This window comes from Taudactylus pleione, unplaced genomic scaffold (assembly GCF_031769625.1).
Source record: "Taudactylus pleione unplaced genomic scaffold, aTauple2 ptg000117l, whole genome shotgun sequence".
NCBI classification, from domain to species: domain Eukaryota; kingdom Metazoa; phylum Chordata; class Amphibia; order Anura; family Myobatrachidae; genus Taudactylus; species Taudactylus pleione.
This window is the reverse complement of record NW_028284519.1, coordinates 21,062,973-21,085,000: the sequence shown is the minus strand read 5'-3', so window position 1 is coordinate 21,085,000 and position 22,028 is coordinate 21,062,973. Positions and strand designations below refer to the sequence as shown.

At 45.0% G+C, this 22,028-nt stretch overlaps 1 protein-coding gene across 1 annotated transcript in view; it reads left to right on the top strand.

The window, feature by feature from the left end:
* The first annotated feature begins 5,632 nt into the window (after nucleotides 1-5,632).
* LOC148524696 (solute carrier family 12 member 3-like) overlaps nucleotides 5,633-22,028 on the top strand; it is an 80,230-nt gene continuing 63,834 nt past the window's right edge. Inside the window, exon 1 of the mRNA XM_088471935.1 lies at nucleotides 5,633-5,763. Coding sequence (XP_088328061.1) covers nucleotides 5,633-5,763 — 131 coding nt within the window. The remainder of the gene's footprint in view (nucleotides 5,764-22,028) is intronic.

Below are 22,028 nucleotides of genomic sequence, written 5' to 3'. Positions count from 1 at the left end.
CTTGTGTAGTAAAGTGATTACTCACCATTGTAATTCCCTGTGTGATTAAATATTGCATCTCGTAGTTATTGGACACATCGTACAGGCTAGCGATGACTCTCAGTCCTGCCTATAATATAAATATGTATAGAACAGCCCATTTAGATAAAAAGAAATGTTTTTGTTACATTGGCTGGCCAAAGTGTAATCATAAATATTGATTACAAAATATTCTCTATAAAACACTGGGCCTGATTCAGAGCGCTCGCTCTGTATCAGGGCCCTCCTACATGAAAATGGAGCGGCCTCTTGGACGCTCGCATAGCTGTGGGTGACCACCCACAGCTATAGCGAGCGTCCCTGATGATGGACGCGATGGTCAAAACCATCGCGACCATCAGGCTTGCGACGGAGACCCTGCGGTAGTGTCTCGCTGCCAAAAGCCCTGGAGTGATTTTGGCTCTATCAGAGCCAATATCACTCCCACTGACATCACTACTGATGTCAGTGGGGTCGGCTTCAGAAGGTAGGCGTTCCCATGGTGATGACTCACCATTATAATTTGCTGAAACATCAATGTCTCGATTATGTAACCGCTGGGAGTCATATACGTGTTGATGTAGACTCTGACCTCATTCTGTAATATAGATACCAGTAGTTTGTTTATATTAAAATCAATGTCTTTCTGACATATGGCGCCCAAAATGGACTAAAAAAAACTTTTAAACATTCTCTAAAAAGCACTGTGTAATATGTTTGTGTAATATAAATAAAGTCGAATAATAATAATAATAATAATAATAAGGTATCTGTGTAGGGAAGTAATACATTGCCATTGTCATTTGCTGTGTTTGGCTGTCTAATCTCTCCTTACTTCTGTATGATTATTAATGTACAACCAGGCTCCTATATCAGTCTGTAATACAGAGACCAGCTGTCTGTATGATCATCAATGTACAACCAGGCTCTTATATTGGTCTGTAATACAGAAACCAGCTGTCTGTATGATTATTAATGTACAACCAGGCTCCTATATCAGTCTGTAATACAGAGACCAGCTGTCTGTATGATCATCAATGTACAACCAGGCTCTTATATCGGTCTGTAATACAGAGACCAGCTGTCTGTATGATTATTAATGTACAACCAGGCTCTTATATTGGTCTGTAATACAGAGACCAGCTGTCTGTATGATCATCAATGTACAACCAGGCTCTTATATCGGTTTGTAATACAGAGACCAGTTGTCTGTATGATTATTAATGTACAACCAGGCTCTTATATCGGTCTGTAATACAGAGACCAGCTGTCTGTATGATTATTAATGTACAACCAGGCTCTTATATCGGTCTGTAATACAGAGACCAGCTGTCTGTATGATTATTAATGTACAACCAGGCTCTTATATCGGTCTGTAATACAGAGACCAGCTGTCTGTATGATTATTAATGTACAACCAGGATTTTATATCGGTCTGTAATACAGAGACCAGCTGTCTGTATGATTGTTAATGTACAACCAGGCTCTTGTATCGGTCTGTAATACAGAGACCAGCTGTCTGTATGATTATTAATGTACAACCAGGCTCTTATATTGGTCTGTAATACAGAGACCAGCTGTCTGTATGATCATCAATGTACAACCAGGCTCTTATATCGGTTTGTAATACAGAGACCAGTTGTCTGTATGATTATTAATGTACAACCAGGCTCTTATATCGGTCTGTAATACAGAGACCAGCTGTCTGTATGATTATTAATGTACAACCAGGCTCTTATATCGGTCTGTAATACAGAGACCAGCTGTCTGTATGATTATTAATGTACAACCAGGCTCTTATATCGGTCTGTAATACAGAGACCAGCTGTCTGTATGATTATTAATGTACAACCAGGCTCTTATATCGGTCTGTAATACAGAGACCAGCTGTCTGTATGATTATTAATGTACAACCAGGCTCTTATATCGGTCTGTAATACAGAGACCAGCTGTCTGTATGATTGTTAATGTACAACCAGGCTCTTGTATCGGTCTGTAATACAGAGACCAGCTGTCTGTATGATTATTAATGTACAACCAGGCTCTTATATCTGTCTGTAATACAGAGACCAGCTGTCTGTATAATTATTAATGTACAACCAGGCTCTTGTATCGGTCTATAATACAGAGACCAGCTGTCTGTATGATTATTAATGTACAACCAGGCTCTTATATCGGTCTGTAATACAGAGACCAGCTGTCTGTATGATTATTAATGTACAACCAGGCTCTTATATCGGTCTGTAATACAGAGACCAGCTGTCTGTAGATTGTAAGCTCCTAGGAGCAGGGTCCTCCTCCCCACTGTCTCACAGCCTTCTTCTCTAGCACTTCTATGACAGCCCTCACCTTCCCAGCTGTATTGTGTATGGAGAATTGTGTTGCTAATTGTTACTTGTGCTCTGTTTATAAGTTGGTTACTGTATTGTAATGTAATGTTCTGTGTACCCTTTACTGTATGTACGGCGCTGCGGACAACTTGTGGCGCCCTATAAATAAAATGTAATAATAATAATAATAATAATAATTATTAATGTACAGTCAGGCTCTTATACCGGTCTGTAATACAGAGACCAGCTGTCTGTATGAAGCATACTTGCCAACATGTTTAATCTTCTCTTAGGTACAGTAAAAGCCCAGAGAGGAGATGCATCATGTAGGGGGCAGGGCTGGGCCCTTTACATCATTAGGGATGCGGTTGCATCATTTTGGCTCTCTCCCCTCCATACGGACTCGCGATTCCCGGTAATTGTCTCCCCATCCTGCGCACTTCACTAGAAAGTGGGCGGGATGCAAAAGATTCAGTCACTCTTCCAAGTGTGCGGGGGGCTACTTGAAAAATCATAATCCTCCCGCACCTTCCGGGAGAGGAGGCTAGTATGGTATGAAGGGGCTGCAAAAGAAACAAAAAGTGCCTGCTTATACATGTAATATCTGCAGAATTTACTGCAGGAAAAGAGGAAGCACATTGTACATACTGTATGCCATCATTCAGTTACTCCATACTGCTGAACACTATTAAAAAGTCCCAATGAAGATGAAGGGAAGTCCTATGCACAGGCAGCACCCAGATAGGTATTTCCAACAGGAATCTAAGGCTCTGTGTCACAAGAATTCTGCCAACTCCCTTTCTCTCTCACCCAGTCCCAGCCTGGACCACGGTCTAGGAAACTTGAAGTTATTTTTAAAATGGACTGGGCTACAGGGACATGACCCAAACCTGCATGTGCCACTAAAAAGCTCTTGGCAGCCTCATCTAGGGCAGGATGTAGCAAGGGGAGAAATGTGGTCAAACCCCCAAAATTCAGGTTGGCAGCATTTCTCATATGCACCAAGCCCCGGAATGCGATGCACTACGGGGCCTGGTTGCAGTGGGTAACGCCATCTTCCTGATGGCATTACCCTATAGAAGCCTATGGGCTTCCAGCGGGAGAGTGCTGTGAAAGGGATCTAATTCTATCCCTCCCAGCACCCCCCGTGGGGCTTGGGTCCTTGTTCTTACACTGCAAAGGGCCGCTGTTACCGAGAGAGCGGTCCTTTGCCATGTTCATCATGCATACTGGCGTTGCTATCGTCTGCATGCATGCGAAGGGTGGCAGGATGCATCACATCCCGAATGCGATGCCTCATGCATCCCAACCCTAGACAGACAAATGAAATATAATTTGGGCACTTAATGTTCTCCTGCTTTAGTGAATCAACTATAAAACATTTAAAAGGACAGTTACTGTATCCAGTGGCATAAGTTCATCCCAGATGCCCGGAGGGAAGTTATAATTTGGTGCCCCCCCATCACAGCCACTGATGCTGTAATTTAGCTATTTGCTTGCAAACAGACTATAGATAGACGAAGGCAGAAGCTGATGGTCTAACATGGAGCTGTCCTCTAGTATATGGTAGCTTCTCAGGTGCCGGGAAGGGGCGCCATGTATTGGGGGCAGCTGTGATGGTACACTCCGGGTACATATTTACAGCCCAAAGTGGGGTGAAAATGTTGTGGACAATGAAGGAGGTGCCCCTTCAGACCGTGGAGCCCGGCGGCAGGCGTCTCCATTGTCTCCCATAGTTCTGCCCCTGACTGTATCCTGTAGATAGCTATTCCAGTTTGTGAAAAGAACTCATATTCTAGTTGGTGGGACCCTAAACTGTTGCCCCCGTCAGTGCTGGAGAAACACCAAGCTATTGTTATTAGCCTTCCCAGTGTGGACACACTGCCCTGCAGACTTAACATAGGGATGTGTCATGTCAGCACATCTGTCAAATCATGGTACAGCTATCTGAATTCTGCACACTGACCTTATGACATGTGTAAGTGATAGAGTGGTTACTATGGGTGTTGAAGCTTGCATATATCATTATGTCTAGTGTAGAACAAAACCATGCATCCCTACTCTGTGGCCTGTAAAGCAGGCTGGTTTTTCCTTTATGGAGGCCCAATTTCAGGGTGGCTCCCTGGTGTTGAGGATTGTGGTACAAAAAGAGCAACCCCATAACTCTGGAATGGAAGGTTGGTAATGGTGTAACTTTTAATTGTTATAAAACTAATTTTCCTCTTTATTAGCATAGATATACTGTATATGGTATTATGTACTATTTGTATATCATAGTTTATTAGCATAGATGTTTAAACATTTTGTAAACTACAGTAACTGGATTTACACTACAGTCATGGTCATTATCACTTACCCAGGTTACATAACTTGTAGGTGTTTCTCCCCAAGTGTCACCTGGAGGCCAGCCTTCCATAGCTACCTATTAGGCACAAATAGCAGTTGGATTATATGCACCCTGTATGTGTAAATAGGAAGAGAACATAACCTCATAACTACAAATACTGGTAAGTTTCTCTCAGAAATGGTGTCCGGCTCCATACTGAGTCTATCAATAGATAAAATAGTGTTCCTTGCTCCGCAATTAATACACAGAGTAATGGGCACTGTTCTACATGTAACATCTGCCCATCTTCTCTGCTTTGCTGACTGTAAGCTCTGGTAAATGTCAGGAGCCTATATCTACACAATTCATTATATATAGAAAACATATTGAGGCAAGTATTAATATCAATTAAAATCTTAGAATTTATTTTTAATACAATACACATTTGGAGATGCCACACATCAAGCACCTTATATAGAATAGCAGAAATAGCCATCAAAATAGATCTTGTGCACAGTAAATTTCAATGAATGTAAGAGGCCTATTGAGAACTGGATTCAGTTGGTAGTAATGCCTGATGTCACTTCTTTTGTGTCCTATTGGTTCTATTGGTTCATGCAATTTGTCACTCATCTACTCTAGTCTCTGTACTATTACATAAAAAGTCCTACATCTCCCTTCTGTATTGTTCACTTCTGAGCTGGGAGAAATATATGTGTTATGACAAGATTAGAATTGGACCCATTATACCACTAGTGATTGGCACTAGCTAAACCTGGGTATAGAGTATTGAGCTGATGATAATTTAGCCTGGCCATCAATGATATAACCATATGGTTGGGGAGAGGAAGGTGTTAAAGTAATGAAAATAAAATCCTTCCAACTGAAGCTATCTCTAAACAGGGCCATAGCAGGGATATAATCCACCCCATGCCAGCCCTGCCCTCTGAAATTTCTCATGTCGTGGAATGACATCACATTGAGGATTTGGGTCCACCAGGACAAGGAGGAAGAAGAGTTCCCAGGAATGTTCAAAGGATGCTCCAGTAGCTCTACAGGCTGCAGGACATTTGCCTGGAGCACCGAAAGGTGGCTCTGTGACAGCTCTATAGGCTACATTTCAGACACCCTAAAAACCAAATGCAGGTGCAACAGGGCAGTTGCAATGTCACCCCAGGCATTGTTCAATGGATGGTGGCACCACGCATACATTCCTTGTTGCGGCTCTGAACTTAAAGTTCATACAAATTAATAGAAAATATCAATAAACTAAAAGTTAAAAAACAAATTCTAAATGAAGGGCCTGCAGCATCTATACATCCCCACTGCCATCACTAGCTCATGTATACATTACTCATTATGATGTTGCTTGGTTGGTTGGTTGGTGTCAGAGACAGGGTATGCTTTGAGTTATCTAGTCCCTATAGCATTCACATAATATTATAGGTATAGTTTTACTTTGGTTCCCAAATATCACTAAAAAAAAAAAATATTATTTTATACATTTATGACCCGAATTCAATATCTCTTTTCTGATTCACTCTTGATGCCTTTATCAGTATTGTTCTGTCAATTGATAATAATGATGTCTGAAACTATTACCATTACTTTCCATGTTGCAGTTTTATTACTAGAATAAATCCCTGACACAATGCAGCTGGCAATGTTATAGTTTCAGGCTAATAGGAGGAGTAGAACAAGAGACATCACCATATAAGAAACCTACTCGTTATAAGAAGTCATATATGAGAACCTACTATAGTTACTTATAACTCTCACTTGCCTTATAGCAAAGCTTCTGTCTTATCACTATATAAAGGTGTTTGTAATTGTAATGCCCAGAGCCTCTGGTCTGTATTATATGTATATAATGTATTTAGGCCAATATGATGCATGCATTATTCCTTGGTAAAATACATATATATATAAATAAAGTGGGCAGATGATTTCTATGTACTATAACTACAGTTCCTAAAGTGGTGTGTGTCTGCCCAGTCTAGCTATAGTATTAATATAACAGATTAAACAAATATTATGAACCACTATGAGATCTCAGTTTCATTACCTGTTCAGGTGAAGAGGCGGCCTCCTGGAATTGGGTTTTGAATCTATACAGTATAAAGAAAAATCCTATAACTGTGCAAATATCTGTCCTGGGACAAATTCTCTGAGAACCTCTCTGTCCAACCAACTCTCTCAGAGTGATGAGAATCCTGTAACATCACAGAGCTCAGCGGCAGTGGCAAACGCAAGATTTTTATGGGTGGGTTCTAATATTATATATATATATATTATTTATTTTTTTTTCTATGTATATAAACATACACACACCTAGCATACACACATGATTTATAAGCATACTTACACATAGCATACACACACGATTTATAAGCATACTTACACATAACATACACAGACACACAGGGGCGGATTGGGAATTGAAAGTGGCCCTGGAAAAATCTGTGAAAGCGGCTCTCGGTGTGCGCGCCGAAAAAGTGGGTGTGGCCTCATGAAAAGGGGTGCGGCCTAATGCGAAACACCATGCCCGCAAGCCACTTCCCCTGTTTCAGTCATAGTCACACTGGGGCCATGCCTACCGCTCCAGGAGCTGATGGGTATGCCCACAGTCCCTCTCTCCAGTGACTAAGAACATCAAGCATGTGAATGAGTATTTTCTTACCTATATGATTTCTCTGCAACGGGGAATTTCTGAAGAAATTGATCCTCCCTGGACAGGCAGTGTCTTGAGTTGGTATATGCTATTCATGCATGAGATCCCATGGTCTGGAAGCCGTCTGTATGTGTCTCAATAAAACCAATGTTATTATCATGCAACAGAGGTTCAACCAGATTATAAATGTGGGTTTCCCATATCAAACAATTTTATATTAATAAAATATATTTGCTCCTTTGGTTCCATTTACATCAGAATATGGTTTCATTAGAATTGTTATCTTACTGAAGATTACTGTGCCCCAGTGTTTTCTTCTAATAGTATCAGCGTTCCTACCATCCTATATGTGTGTCTCCAGCACCACCGCCTTGGTGTGTCTCCAACCTATCCCCTCTCGTGTGTTTATTCAATGCTATCACCCTGCGCCTCTCCAGTGCCACCCCCAATTCACTCCGGCACCATCCACCCACAGTGCCATCCTCCTGTGTCTCCCGAGCGCCATCATCCTGCGTCTCCTCAGTGGCATCCTCCTGCCCTAGCACAGAATAGCCCTTCTTTCTCACACACAGATCATCTCCCCTTAGCACAGAATACCCTCCCTCCCCAGACAGATCAAACCGCCTCGTCTCCACAGACAGATCATCATTTCCCCCTCCCTTAGTATAGCAGACCCCCCCTCCCCCAGACAGATCATCTCCCCCACCCCTAATGTAGCAGACCCCCATCCCCAGACAGATCATCATCTCCCCCGCCCTTAGTATAGCAGACTCCCAATCCCCCAGACAGATCATCTCCCCCACCCCTAAGTTAGCAGACCCCCAACCCCAGACAGATCATCTCCCCAGCCCTTAGTATAGCAGACCCCCCTCCCCCAGACAGATCATCTCCCCCACCCCTAGTATAGCAGACCCCCCTTCCCACAGACAGATCATCTCCCCCGCCCTTAGTATAGCAGACCCCCCTCCCCCAGACAGATCATCATCTCCCCCGCCCCTAATACCGCAGACCCCCCTCCCCCACAGACAGATCATCATCTCCACCCCTAGTATATCAGACCCCCCCTCCTCCACAGACAGATTATCACCCCCTAGACTGCAGCCAAACCCAATTGTCTCCTCTCCACTCTGCCCCCTCCCCAGGCTGTGAAATGAAACTTAAACATGACACTTCACAGCCTGGGGAGGGGAGAGTGGAGAGGATGTGATCAGGCTGACAGACTGCTCTGACCGGTCCCCCATCCCCGCCGCAACTTACCCTCACCGCAGCCACGCTGTCACCTGCGGTCCCGCGCCACTTCACCTCACTCCTCCTTGTTGACGCCGACTATACGCTGGCCTCTCTTCTCACGAGAGAGGCTCAGACGCGCGGCCAGGCAGTACTGATAGGCAGCCGGGCTCCTTGTGTAAAACACATAGGAGCCGGCTGAGTGACGCGAATCGGGGGGCGGGGCCTCAATTAACAAGCGGCCCCACAACCAATCGGCCCACTGGGATTTTCCCTGCAAAATGTAATGCCCAATCCGCCCCTGCAGACACACCCACACACGTAAGCATATTTACATACATAAGCATACTTACGGCATGCATACTGTGCATATATACAGTACATGAAAACACAAGAAAACTTACACACAGCATACTGTACATACTTTACATACACACAGCAAGGAGACCGCTGTACATCTATACGCTTTTCAGAACATAATTTTGCTGTGTAAAAATTAGGGGTGAGCGGGTTCGGATTTCTGAAATCCGAACCCTCCCGAGCCCCCCCGATCCGAGGCAGATCTGAGTCAGGCTCGACTTTTCCCGCCTGACTCAGATCTGAAATCGAGGCAAAACGTCATCATCCCACCTTCCGGGTCTCGCGGGTTTTGGATCCTATATAAGGTACCCGCGTCGGCGCCATTTTCTCACTCGGCTGTGGACAGTGAAGAGGGAGAGTGAGAGTTAGGGCTGGCTGGGCTGTGTAGTGTAGTGTAGTGCAGTGTAGTGTTGTGCTGTGCTGTGCTGTGCTGCTGTTGTCCATAAGGGCTGTGTCCACTCCTCCAAAGTCCATAGGGGCTGGATGTGTTGTGCTGTGCTGCTGTTGTCCGTAGGGGCTGTGTCCACTCCTCCAAAGTCCATAGGGTCTGGCTGTGTTGTGCTGTGCTGCTGTTGTCCATAGGGGCTGTGTCCACTCCTCCAAAGTCCATAGGGGCTGGCTGGACTGTGTTGTGCAGTCAGTTGTCCATAGGGGCTGTGTCCACTCCAAAGTCCTGTGCAGAGTCCCAGTCCTAAAGGGGTGCTGTAGTGTTGTCCAGGGGGTGCTCTGTCCATCAGGGGTGCTCCCCCCAAGTGCAAAAAAAAATAAAATATTTTCTGTGTTTGTGAATTGTTTGCACAGTAGCCGCACGTGCATCAACAAAGTAGCGCCAAGCGCGCGCCTGTGTCATAAGTAAAGGGCCGGCTGGCTTGACCGTTAAAGGGTGCTGTAACCCCCAAAGTACACTCCAGTCCAAACCAAAAAAATATATATTTTCTGTGTTTGTGAATTGTGTGCGCAGTAGACGCACGTGCATCAACAAAGTAGTGCCAAGCGTGCACCTGTGTCATAAGTAAAGGGCCGGCTGGCTTGACCATTAAAGGGTGCTGTAACCCCCAAAGTACACTCCAAACCAAATAACAAAATATTTTCTGTGTTTGTGAACTGTGTGCGCAGTAGCCGCACGTGCATCAACAAAGTAGTGCCAAGCGTGCGCCTGTGTCATAAGTAAAGGGCCGGCTGGCTTGACCATTGAAGGGTGCTGTAACCCCCAAAGTACACTCCAAACAAAATAAAAAAATATTTTCTGTGTTTGTGAATTGTGTGCGCAGTAGCCGCACGTGCATCAACAAAGTAGTGCCAAGCGTGCGCCTGTGTCATAAGTAAAGGGCCGGCTGGCTTGACCATTAAAGGGTGCTGTAACCCCCAAAGTACACTCCAAACAAAATAAAAAAATATTTTCTGTGTTTGTGAATTGTGTGCGTAGTAGCCGCACGTGCATCAACAAAGTAGTGCCAAGCGTGCACCTGTGTCCCATAAATAAAGGGCCGGCTGGATTGACCGCTAAAGGGTGCTGTAACCCCCAAAGGGCACTCCAAACAAAATAAAATTATATATTTTTTTGTGTTTGTGAATTGTGTGCGCAGTAGCCGCACGTGCATCAACAAAGTAGTGCCAAGTGTGCGCCTGTGTCCCATAAATAAAGGGCCGGCTGGATTGACCGCTAAAGGGTGCTGTAACCCCCAAAGGGCACTCCAAACAAAATAAAAAATTTTTTTCTGTGTTTGTGAATTGTGTGCACTGTGGCTGCACGTGCATCAACAAAGGAGCAGCGCCAAGCGTGCGCCTGTGTCCCATAAGTAAAGGGCCGGCTGGCTCATTTCTTAAAGGGTGGTGTAACCCACAAAGTGCACTACTCCAGCAAAAATAAAAAAATATTTTCTGCGTTTGTGTGCGCCTTAGCCGCACGTATATATCAATATAACATAAATGGAGGACCAAACTTTCTCCGATAAAAATAAAATAGGGAAAGATCAAGAACCACTTCCTCCTAGTGCTGTTTCTGCTGCTGGGAGTTGTTCATCATCCCAGAGAGGAAGTAGGAACACCACTACTTTTACTAAACAATTGACCCTCCAACAGTCCCTAGCGAGGAGGATGAAGTACGACAGCAGTCATCCTGAAGCAAAACGTATAACTGAGGCCTTGACTGCTATGTTGGTGTTAGACGTGCGTCCGGTATCCGCCATTAGTGCAGTGGGATGAGACAATTGATGGAGGTAGTGTGTCCCCGGTTCCAAATCCCATCTAGATTCCACCTGCATCCTCAAATCAGCAGCGACAAGCGTGCGTCTGTCTGTTAAAGGGTGGTGTAACCCTCAAAGTGCGCTCCACAAACAATAAAAAAATTCTTCTTTTTTTTTCTGTCTTTGTGAAATGTGTGGGCTGTAGCCGCACCTGCATCCTTAAAGCAGCAGCGACAAGCGTGCGTCTGTCTGTTAAAGGGTGGTGCAACCCTCAAAGTGCGCTCCACAAACAATAAAAAATTTTTTTTTTTTTCTGTCTTTGTGAATTGTGTGGGCTGTAGCCGCACCTGCATCCTTAAAGCAGCAGCAACAAGCGTGCATCTGTCTGTTAAAGGGTGGTGTAACCCTCAAAGTGCACTCCACAAACAATAAAAAAATTCTTCTTTTTTTTTCTGTCTTTGTGAAATGTGTGGGCTGTAGCCACACCTGCATCCTTAAAGCAGCAGCGACAAGCGTGCGTCTGTCTGTTAAAGGGTGGTGTAACCCTCAAAGTGCACTCCACAAACAATAAAAAAATTCTTCTTTTTTTTCTGTCTTTGTGAATTGTGTGGGCTGTAGCCGCACCTGCATCCTCAAAGCAGCAGCGACAAGCGTGCGTCTGTCTGTTAAAGGGTGGTGTAACCCTCAAAGTGCGCTCCACAAACAATAAAAAAATTCTTATTTTTTTTCTGTCTTTGTGAATTGTGTGGGCTGTAGCCGCACCTGCATCCTCAAAGCAGCAGCAACAAGCGTGCATCTGTCTGTTAAAGGGTGGTGTAACCCTCAAAGTGCGCTCCACAAACAATAAAAAAATCTTTTTTTTCTGTCTTTGTGAATTGTGTGCACTGTAGCTGCACGTGCATCAACAAAGGTGCAGCGCCAAGCGTGCGCCTGTGTCCCATAAGTCTGTTATAGAGTGGTGTAACCCCCAAAGTGCTCCAAAAAATAAAAAACATTTTTTTTTCTGTGTTTGTGACTTGTGTGCGATGTAGCCACACGTGCATCAACACAGTAGCAGCGCCAAGCGTGCGCCTGTGTCATAAGTCAAGGGCCGGTTTGGACATCTGGTCCGGACTGAAGAACGTGCCAACAATTTCTGACAAGTCTACTGTCACTGCATATGATACTGTCCTCAAAGCAGCAGCGACAAGCGTGCATCTGTCTGTTAAAGGGTGGTGTTACCCCCAAAGTGCGCTCCAACTAAATAAAATAATCTTTTTTTCTGTGTTTGTGTGTGACATGTATGCGCAGTGGCCGCACCTGCATCCTCAAAGCAGCAGCAACAAGCTGAACCCAAAACACGGAAGGGTGGTTTTGGCAAAACCAATCCAGATCCAAAACACGAAGAAAGATCCAGATCCAAAACCAAAACACAAAACACGAAAAGTGGCCGGTGCACACCCCTAGTAAAAATGAAACAAAAAGTACATTTTGTAAACCATCCATGTGCCCCAGTTTATTTACAGAGCTTTTTTGTTTTCCTATGCAGTCACAACAGCACTCTGCTGCACCTTCTTCAGCCCATTACCAAACCCCTTGCTCTCAGCTCACACTGGCCTGGCAGAGGAGATGATGGGGCTGGCCCAGCGGGAACTTTTCCCGGTGGCCTAATCCCCTCGTATCCTATGCAGAGAGCTCTGCCAATCAGAGCTCTTTGTCAGTGGAGCTGCGGCAGCTCCATTGCACCCGCGGCTAGTGCAGAGACGGAGACAAGACTGTCTCCATCTCTGAAAAACAAATTTGGCTATAAGGGGGGTTTCTGGGTACTCAGAAACCCCCCCTGCGTGCGCTACTGAGGGGGACCTGACTATGACATAACAATGCAATTTCAGCCTTTTATGATTTTATCATAAACACCTACAGTATATTTACTGTAGCCTAAATTCTGGCATAATGAATACACAGTAAGAATGAGTGAATGGTATAATGATCATATTTCAAATCATTAGCATTTTGAAATCCAAATTGACAAATGGCAAAATCCTATAGTACTTTTACAAGGACAAAATAAAAACACTGATTTTGCATTACATTATGTTTGCAGATGCAATATCAATGCCATCAAGAAGGTGGTTTATTTCTTTTTTTATAGTATTTACATATACCTTAGTCACCACATAACATTTCCCTATTTATTATGTGTAGGCCAAGTGGAGAATAGAATAACAACAAGCAACTATGATGATGTGAGCTGGGCATCCATCACACGGCCTACTAATCACAGATGCAGAATGGGATGTATAAGGGGCGTTCATTCATATAATGATCTATACAGAAAAGTCCAACCAATTGGAAAAGCAGATAAATGGTTTTATTTCAATTAGAGATGAGCGGGTTCGGATTAGTTCGGATTTCCACGCCGAGTTCAGATTTTTCCCGGCAAAAACGGGACTCAGAAAGAGGCAAAACATCATTTTTCATTGACAAACATCATCATTCCTGGACTTTTGAACAGGAATGATGATGTTTGTCCATGAAAGATGACATTTTGCCTCTTTCTGAGTCCTGTTTTTTGCCAGAAAAATCCGAACTCGGCGTGGAAATCCAAACCCCCTCATCTCTAATTTCAATATTATTCAGCATTTGCACATAGTGAGCTATACTGTAATTTCCAACTCACTTACTGCAGACAATATGAAACATTTTAAATGAACCCATATATACAGTGTGATTAAAGGGAACCTCCATACAGTATTTAGGTATTTTGCATTATGTTATATTTGCAGATGCAATATCAATGCTATCAATAAGGTGGTTTATTTATTAGTATTAGTATTGGTATATGTCTTGTCACACATACTAATAATACGCAAATGCCAGCTGATGGGATGTTACGGGGTCTCCCACATCCCGCCAGCCAATCAGAGGCCGAATCACATCTAGCAGCCTCTCATTGGCTGGTACCCAATGCACAAGCGTGCTTCTGTCTGTTAAAGGGTGGTGTAACTCTCAGTGCGCTCCACAAACAATAAAAAAATTCTGCTTTTTTTTTCTGTCTTTGTGAAATGTGTGGGCTGTAGCCGCACCTGCATCCTTAAAGCAGCAGCGACAAGCGTGCGTCTGTCTGTTAAAGGGTGGTGTAACCCTCAAAATGCGCTCCACAAAAAATAAAAAAATTTTTTTTTTTCTGTCTTTGTGAATTGTGTGGGCTGTAGCCGCACCAGCATCCTCAAAGCAGCAGCGACAAGCGTGCGTCTGTCTGTTAAAGGGTGGTGTAACCCTCAAAGTGCGCTCCACAAAAAATAAAAAAATCTTCTTTTTTTTTTGTCTTTGTGAATTGTGTGGGCTGTAGCCGCACCTGCATCCTCAAAGCAGCAGCAACAAGCATGCGTCTGTCTGTTAAAGGATTACATCGGTGACAGCATCCAAGTAGGCATGTCAGACAGTCCGTACCTGTACTGGCAGGAAAAAGAGGCAATTTGGAGGTCCCTGTACAAACTGGCTCTATTTTACCTGAGTTGCCCCCCTCCAGTGTGTACTCCGAAAGAGTGTTTAGTGCAGCCGGGAACCTTGTCAGCGAAAGGCGTAGGAGGTTGCTTCCACAAAATGTGGAGAAGATGATGTTCATAAAATGAATTATCAACTCTTCCAGGGAGACCAGCCTCCAGAACGTACAGAGTGACCTGTGGTTGTGGATTCCAGCGGGGAAGAATTAATACTCTGTGAGGATGAGGATGTGTACAACACTGAAGAGGGTGAGGAATCGGTGGATGAGGAGGATGAGGATGACATCTTGCCTCCGTAGAGCCAGTTTGTGCAGGGACAGATTAATTGCCAGCTTGTTTTGTGGGGGCCCAAATGAACCAATCATTTCAGCCACAGTCGTGTGGCAGACCCTGGCGCTGCAATGTTTGGTTTGTTAAAGTGTGCATGTCCTGTTTATACAACATAAGGGTGGGTGGGAGGGCCCAAGGACAATTCCATCTTGCACCTCTTTTTTTTCTTTGAATTATGTACTGTTTGGGGCCTAGTTTTTCAAACTGCCATCCTGTCTGCCACTGCAGTGTCACTCCTAGATGGACCACGTGTTTGTGCCGCTCACTCGTATCTCTTAGCATAGTCATCCAGCTACCTCGGTGCAACCTTTTGGACATAAAAACTAGGGGTGTGCACCGGCCACTTTTCGTGTTTTGTGTTTTGGTTTTGGATCTGGATCTTTCTTCGTGTTTTGGATCTGGATTGGTTTTGCCAAAACCACCCTTCCGTGTTTTGGGTTCTGGGTTTTGTGTTTTGGATCTGTATTTTTTTGAAAAAAAGCATAAAAACAGCTAAAATCACAGAATTTGTAGGTTTTTCTGCTCCTATGCTATTATTAACCTCAATAACCTTAATTTCCACTCATTTCCAGTCTATTCTGAATACCTCACACCTCACAATAGTGTTTTTATGTCCAAAAGGTTGCACCGAGGTAGCTGGATGACTATGCTAAGCGACACGAGGGGGCGGCACAAACACGTGACCCATCTAGGCGTGAAACTGCAGTGGCAGACAGGATGGCATTGAAAAACTAGGCCCCAAACTGTACATAATGCAAAGAAAAAAAAGAGGTGCAAGATGGAATTGTCCTTGGGCCCTCCCACCCACCCTTATGTTGTATAAACAGGACATGCACACTTTAACAAACCAATCATTTCAGCGCCAGGGTCTGCCATACAACTGTGGCTGAAATGATTGGTTCGTTTGGGCCCCCAACAAAACAAGCTGGCAATTTATCTGTCCCTGCACAAACTGGCTCTACGGAGGCAAGATCTCATCCTCATCCTCCTCATCCACCGATTCCTCACCCTCTTCAGTGTGTACATCCTCATCCTCACAGAGTATTAATTCGTCCCTGCTGGAACCACAGGTCCCTCTGTACGTTCTGGAGGCTGGTCTCCCTGGAAGAGTTGATAATTCATTTTATGAACATCATCTTCTCCACATTTTGTGGAAGCAACCTCCTACGCCTTTCGCTGACAAGGTTCCCGGCTGCACTAAACACTCTTTCGGAGTACACACTGGAGGGGGGGCAACTCAGGTAAAATAGAGCCAGTTTGTACAGGGACCTCCAAATTGCTTCTTTTTCCTGCCAGTACAGGTACGGACTGTCTGACATGCCTACTTGGATGCTGTCACCGATGTAATCCTTTAACAGACAGACGCACGCTTGTCGCTGCTGCTTTGAGGATTCAAGTGCGGCTACAGCCCACACAATTCACAAAGACAGAAAAAAAAAAAGAATATTTTTATTGTTTGTGGAGCACACTTTGAGGGTTACACCACCCTTTAACAGACAGACACACGCTTGTCGCTGCTGCTTTGAGGATGCAAGTGCGGCTACAGCCCACACAATTCACAAAGACAGAAAAAAGAAGAAGAATATTTTTATTGTTTGTGTAGCACACTTTGAGGGTGTCACCACCCTTTAACAGACAGACGCACGCTTGTCGCTGCTGCTTTGAGGATGCAAGTGCGGCTACATCGCACACAAGTCACAAACACATTAAAAAAATAGTTTTTTATTTTTTGGAGCACTTTGAGAGTTACACCACCCTTTAACAGACAGACGCACGCTTGTCGCTGCTGCTTTAAGGATGCAGGTGCGGCTACAGCCCACACATTTCACAAAGACCGAAAAAAAAAGAACAATATTTTAATTGTTTGTGTAGAACACTTTGAGGGTGTCACCACCCTTTAACAGACAGACGCACGCTTGTCGCTGCTGCTTTAAAGATGCAGGTGCGGCTACAGCCCACACAATTCACATAGACAGAAAAAAGAAGAAGAATATTTTTATTGTTTGTGTAGCACACTTTGAGGGTGTCACCACCCTTTAACAGACAGACGCACGCTTGTCGCTGCTGCTTTAAGGATGCAGGTGCGGCTACAGCCCACACATTTCACAAAGACCAAAAAAAAAAGAACAATATTTTAATTGTTTGTGTAGCACACTTTGAGGGTGTCACCACCCTTTAACAGACAGATGCACGCTTGTCGCTGCTGCTTTAAGGATGCAGGTGCGGCTACAGCCCACACAATTCACAAAGACAGAAAAAAGAACAATATTTTAATTGTTTGTGTAGCACACTTTGAGGGTGTCACCACCCTTTAACAGACAGATGCACGCTTGTCGCTGCTGCTTTAAAGATGCAGGTGCGGCTACAGCCCACACAATTCACATAGACAGAAAAAAGAAGAAGAATATTTTTATTGTTTGTGTAGCACACTTTGAGGGTGTCACCACCCTTTAACAGACAGATGCACGCTTGTCGCTGCTGCTTTAAGGATGCAGGTGCGGCTACAGCCCACACATTTCACAAAGACCAAATAAAAAAGAAGAATATTTTAATTGTTTGTGTAGCACACTTTGAGGGTGTCACCACCCTTTAACAGACAGACGCACGCTTGTCGCTGCTGCTTTAAGGATGCAGGTGCGGCTACAGCCCACACAATTCACAAAGACAGAAAAAAGAACAATATTTTAATTGTTTGTGTAGCACACTTTGAGGGTGTCACCACCCTTTAACAGACAGACGCACGCTTGTCGCTGCTGCTTTAAGGATGCAGGTGCGGCTACAGCCCACACATTTCACAAAGACAGAAAAAAAAAGAACAATATTTTAATTGTTTGTGTAGCACACTTTGAGGGTGTCACCACCCTTTAACAGACAGACGCACGCTTGTCGCTGCTGCTTTGAGGATGCAGGTGGAATCTAGACGGGATTTGGAACCGAGGACACACTACCTCCATCAATTGTCTAAATCCCACTGCACTAATGTCGGATACCGGACGCACGTCTAACACCAACATAGCAGTCAAGGCCTCAGTTATACGTTTTGCTTCAGGATGACTGCTGTCGTACTTCATCCTCATCGCTAGGGACTGTTGTAGGGTCAATTGTTTAGTAAAAGTAGTGATGTTCCTACTTCCTCTCTGGGATGATGAACAACTCCCAGCAGCAGCAACAGCACTAGGAGGAAGTGGTTCTTGATCTTTCCCTATTTTATTTTTATCGGAGAAAGTTTGGTCCTCCATTTATGTTATATTGATATATATACGTGTGGCTAAAGCGCACACAAACACAGAAAATATTTTTTTATTTTTGCTGGAGAGTAGTGCACTTTGTGGGTTACACCACCCTTTAAGAAATGAGCCAGCCGGCTCTTTACTTATGGGACACAGGCGCACGCTTGGCGCTGCTCCTTTGTTGATGCACGTGCAGCCACAGTGCACACAAGTCACAAACACAGAAAATATATATTTTTTTGGTTTGGAGTGTACTTTGGGGGTTACAGAACCCTTTAACGGTCAAGCCAGCCGGCCCTTTACTTATGACACAGGCGCACGCTTGGCACTACTTTGTTGATGCACGTGCGGCTACTGCGCACACAATTCACAAACACAGAAAATAATATTTTTTTTGGTTTGGACTGGAGTGTACTTTCGGGGGTTACAGCACCCTTTAACGGTCTAGCCAGCCGGCCCTTTACTTATGACACAGGCGCACGCTTGGCACTACTTTGTTGATGCACGTGCGGCTACTGCGCACACAATTCACAAACACAGAAAATAATTTTTTTTTTGGTTTGGACTGGAGTGTACTTTGGGGGTTACAGCACCCTTTAACGGTCAAGCCATCCGGCCCTTTACTTATGACACAGGCGCACGCTTGGCACTACTTTGTTGATGCACGTGCGGCTACTGCGCACACAATTCACAAACACAGAAAATAATTTTTTTTTTGGTTTGGACTGGAGTGTACTTTGGGGGTTACAGCACCCTTTAACGGTCAAGCCAGCCGGCCCTTTACTTATGACACAGGCGCACGCTTGGCACTACTTTGTTGATGCACGTGCGGCTACTGCGCACACAATTCACAAACACAGAAAATAATTTTTTTTTTGGTTTGGACTGGAGTGTACTTTCGGGGGTTACAGCACCCTTTAACGGTCAAGCCAGCCGGCCCTTTACTTATGACACAGGCGCACACTTGGCACTACTTTGTTGATGCACGTGCGGCTACTGTGCACACAATTCACAAACACAGAAAATAATTTTTTTTTTGGTTTGGACTGGAGTGTACTTTGGGGGTTACAGCACCCTTTAACGGTCAAGCCAGCCGGCCCTTTACTTATGACACAGGCGCACGCTTGGCACTACTTTGTTGATGCACGTGCGGCTACTGCGCACACAATTCACAAACACAGAAAATAATTTTTTTTTTGGTTTGGACTGGAGTGTACTTTCGGGGGTTACAGCACCCTTTAACGGTCAAGCCAGCCGGCCCTTTACTTATGACACAGGCGCACGCTTGGCACTACTTTGTTGATGCACGTGCGGCTACTGCACACACAATTCACAAACACAGAAAATAATTTTTTTTTTGGTTTGGACTGGACTGTACTTTCGGGGGTTACAGCACCCTTTAACGGTCAAGCCAGCCGGCCCTTTACTTATGACACAGGCGCACACTTGGCACTACTTTGTTGATGCACGTGCGGCTACTGCGCACACAATTCACAAACACAGAAAATATTTTTTTTTTTGGTTTGGACTGGAGTGTACTTTGGGGGTTACAGCACCCTTTAATGGTCAAGCCAGCCGGCCCTTTACTTATGACACAGGCGCACGCTTGGCACTACTTTGTTGATGCACGTGCGGCTACTGCGCACACAATTCACAAACACAGAAAATAATTTTTTTTTTGGTTTGGACTGGAGTGTACTTTCGGGGGTTACTGCACCCTTTAACGGTCAAGCCAGCCGGCCCTTTACTTATGACACAGGCGCACGCTTGGCACTACTTTGTTGATGCACGTGCGGCTACTGCGCACACAATTCACAAACACAGAAAATAATTTTTTTTTGGTTTGGACTGGAGTGTACTTTGGGGGTTACAGCACCCTTTAATGGTCAAGCCAGCCGGCCCTTTACTTATGACACAGGCGCACGCTTGGCACTACTTTGTTGATGCACATGCGGCTACTGCGCACACAATTCACAAACACAGAAAATATTTTTTTTTTTGGTTTGGACTGGAGTGTACTTTGGGGGTTACAGCACCCTTTAACGGTCAAGCCAGCCGGCCCTTTACTTATGACACAGGCGCACGCTTGGCACTACTTTGTTGATGCACGTGCGGCTACTGCGCACACAATTCACAAACACAGAAAATAATTTTTTTTTTGGTTTGGACTGGAGTGTACTTTCGGGGGTTACAGCACCCTTTAACGGTCAAGCCAGCCGGCCCTTTACTTATGACACAGGCGCACGCTTGGCACTACTTTGTTGATGCACGTGCGGCTACTGCGCACACAATTCACAAACACAGAAAATAATTTTTTTTTTGGTTTGGACTGGAGTGTACTTTGGGGGTTACAGCACCCTTTAACGGTCAAGCCAGCCGGCCCTTTACTTATGACACAGGCGCACGCTTGGCACTACTTTGTTGATGCACGTGCGGCTACTGCACACACAATTCACAAACACAGAAAATATATTATTTTTTTAGCACTTGGGGGGAGCACCCCTGATGGACAGAGCACCCCCTGGACAACACTACAGCACCCCTTTAGGACTGGGACACTGCACAGGACTTTGGAGTGGACACAGCCCCTATGGAGAACTGACTGCACAACACAGTCCAGCCAGCCCCTATGGACTTTGAAGTAGTGGACACAGCCCCTATTAACAACAGCAGCACAGCACAACACAGCCAGCCCCTATGGACTTTGAAGTAGTGGACAACAGCAGCACTACTCTACACTACACTACACAGCCCTAACTCCCACCCTCCCTCTTCACTGTCCACAGCCGAGTGAGAAAATGGCGCCGACGCGGGTACCTTATATAGGATCCAAAACCCGCGAGACTCGGAAGGCGGGATGATGACGTTTTGCCTCGATTTCAGATCCGAGTCAGGCGGGAAAAGTCGAGCCTGATTCGGATCGGACTCGGATCGGGGGGGCTCGGGGGGGTTCGGATTTCAGAAATCCGAACCCGCTCACCCCTAATAAAAACACTATTGTGAGGTGTGAGGTGTTCAGAATAGACTGGAAATGAGTGGAAATTAAGGTTATTGAGGTTAATAATAGCATAGGAGCAGAAAAACACACAAATTCTGTGATTTTAGCTGTTTTTATGCTTTTTTAAAAAAAAAATACAGATCCAAAACACAAAACCCAGAACCCAAAACACGGAAGGGTGGTTTTGGCAAAACCAATCCAGATCCAAAACACGAAGAAAGATCCAGATCCAAAACCAAAACACAAAACACGAAAAGTGGCCGGTGCACACCCCTAGTAAAAATGAAACAAAAAGTACATTTTGTAAACCATCCATGTGCCCCAGTTTATTTACAGAGTTTTTTGTTTTCCTATGCAGTCACAACAGCACTCTGCTGCACCTTCTTCAGCCCATTACCAAACCCCTTGCTCTCAGCTCACACTGCAGACATCAAAGTATCCTACTCAACCACAGGCCAGTGACTAGCTTCCACAGCTCTCTGATATTCTGCCCGGCCCTATACTGCAGCCTCCACACTGTCAGTGTCCCCTGCAATACACTTACCACAGCTCCCCACTGCTGCGGCACTGATTCCGCGGCTCCGAGTCCGAGCACTGTCACTGCCGCCGCCGTCGCTCACCAATGAGTGCAGGTGGTGGGGAGGAAGGGTGTCAGCTTTGCAAACCCTGGAAGCACTGCCGCCGGCGGGCCTGCAGGCAGCCTGAGTCGGCCTGGCAGGTAGTAAGCCGGCCTGGCAGAGGAGATGATGGGGCTGGCCCAGCGGGAACTTTTCCCGGTGGCCTAATCCCCTCGTATCCTATGCAGAGAGCTCTGCCAATCAGAGCTCTTTGTCAGTGGAGCCGCGGCAGCTCCATTGCACCCGCGGC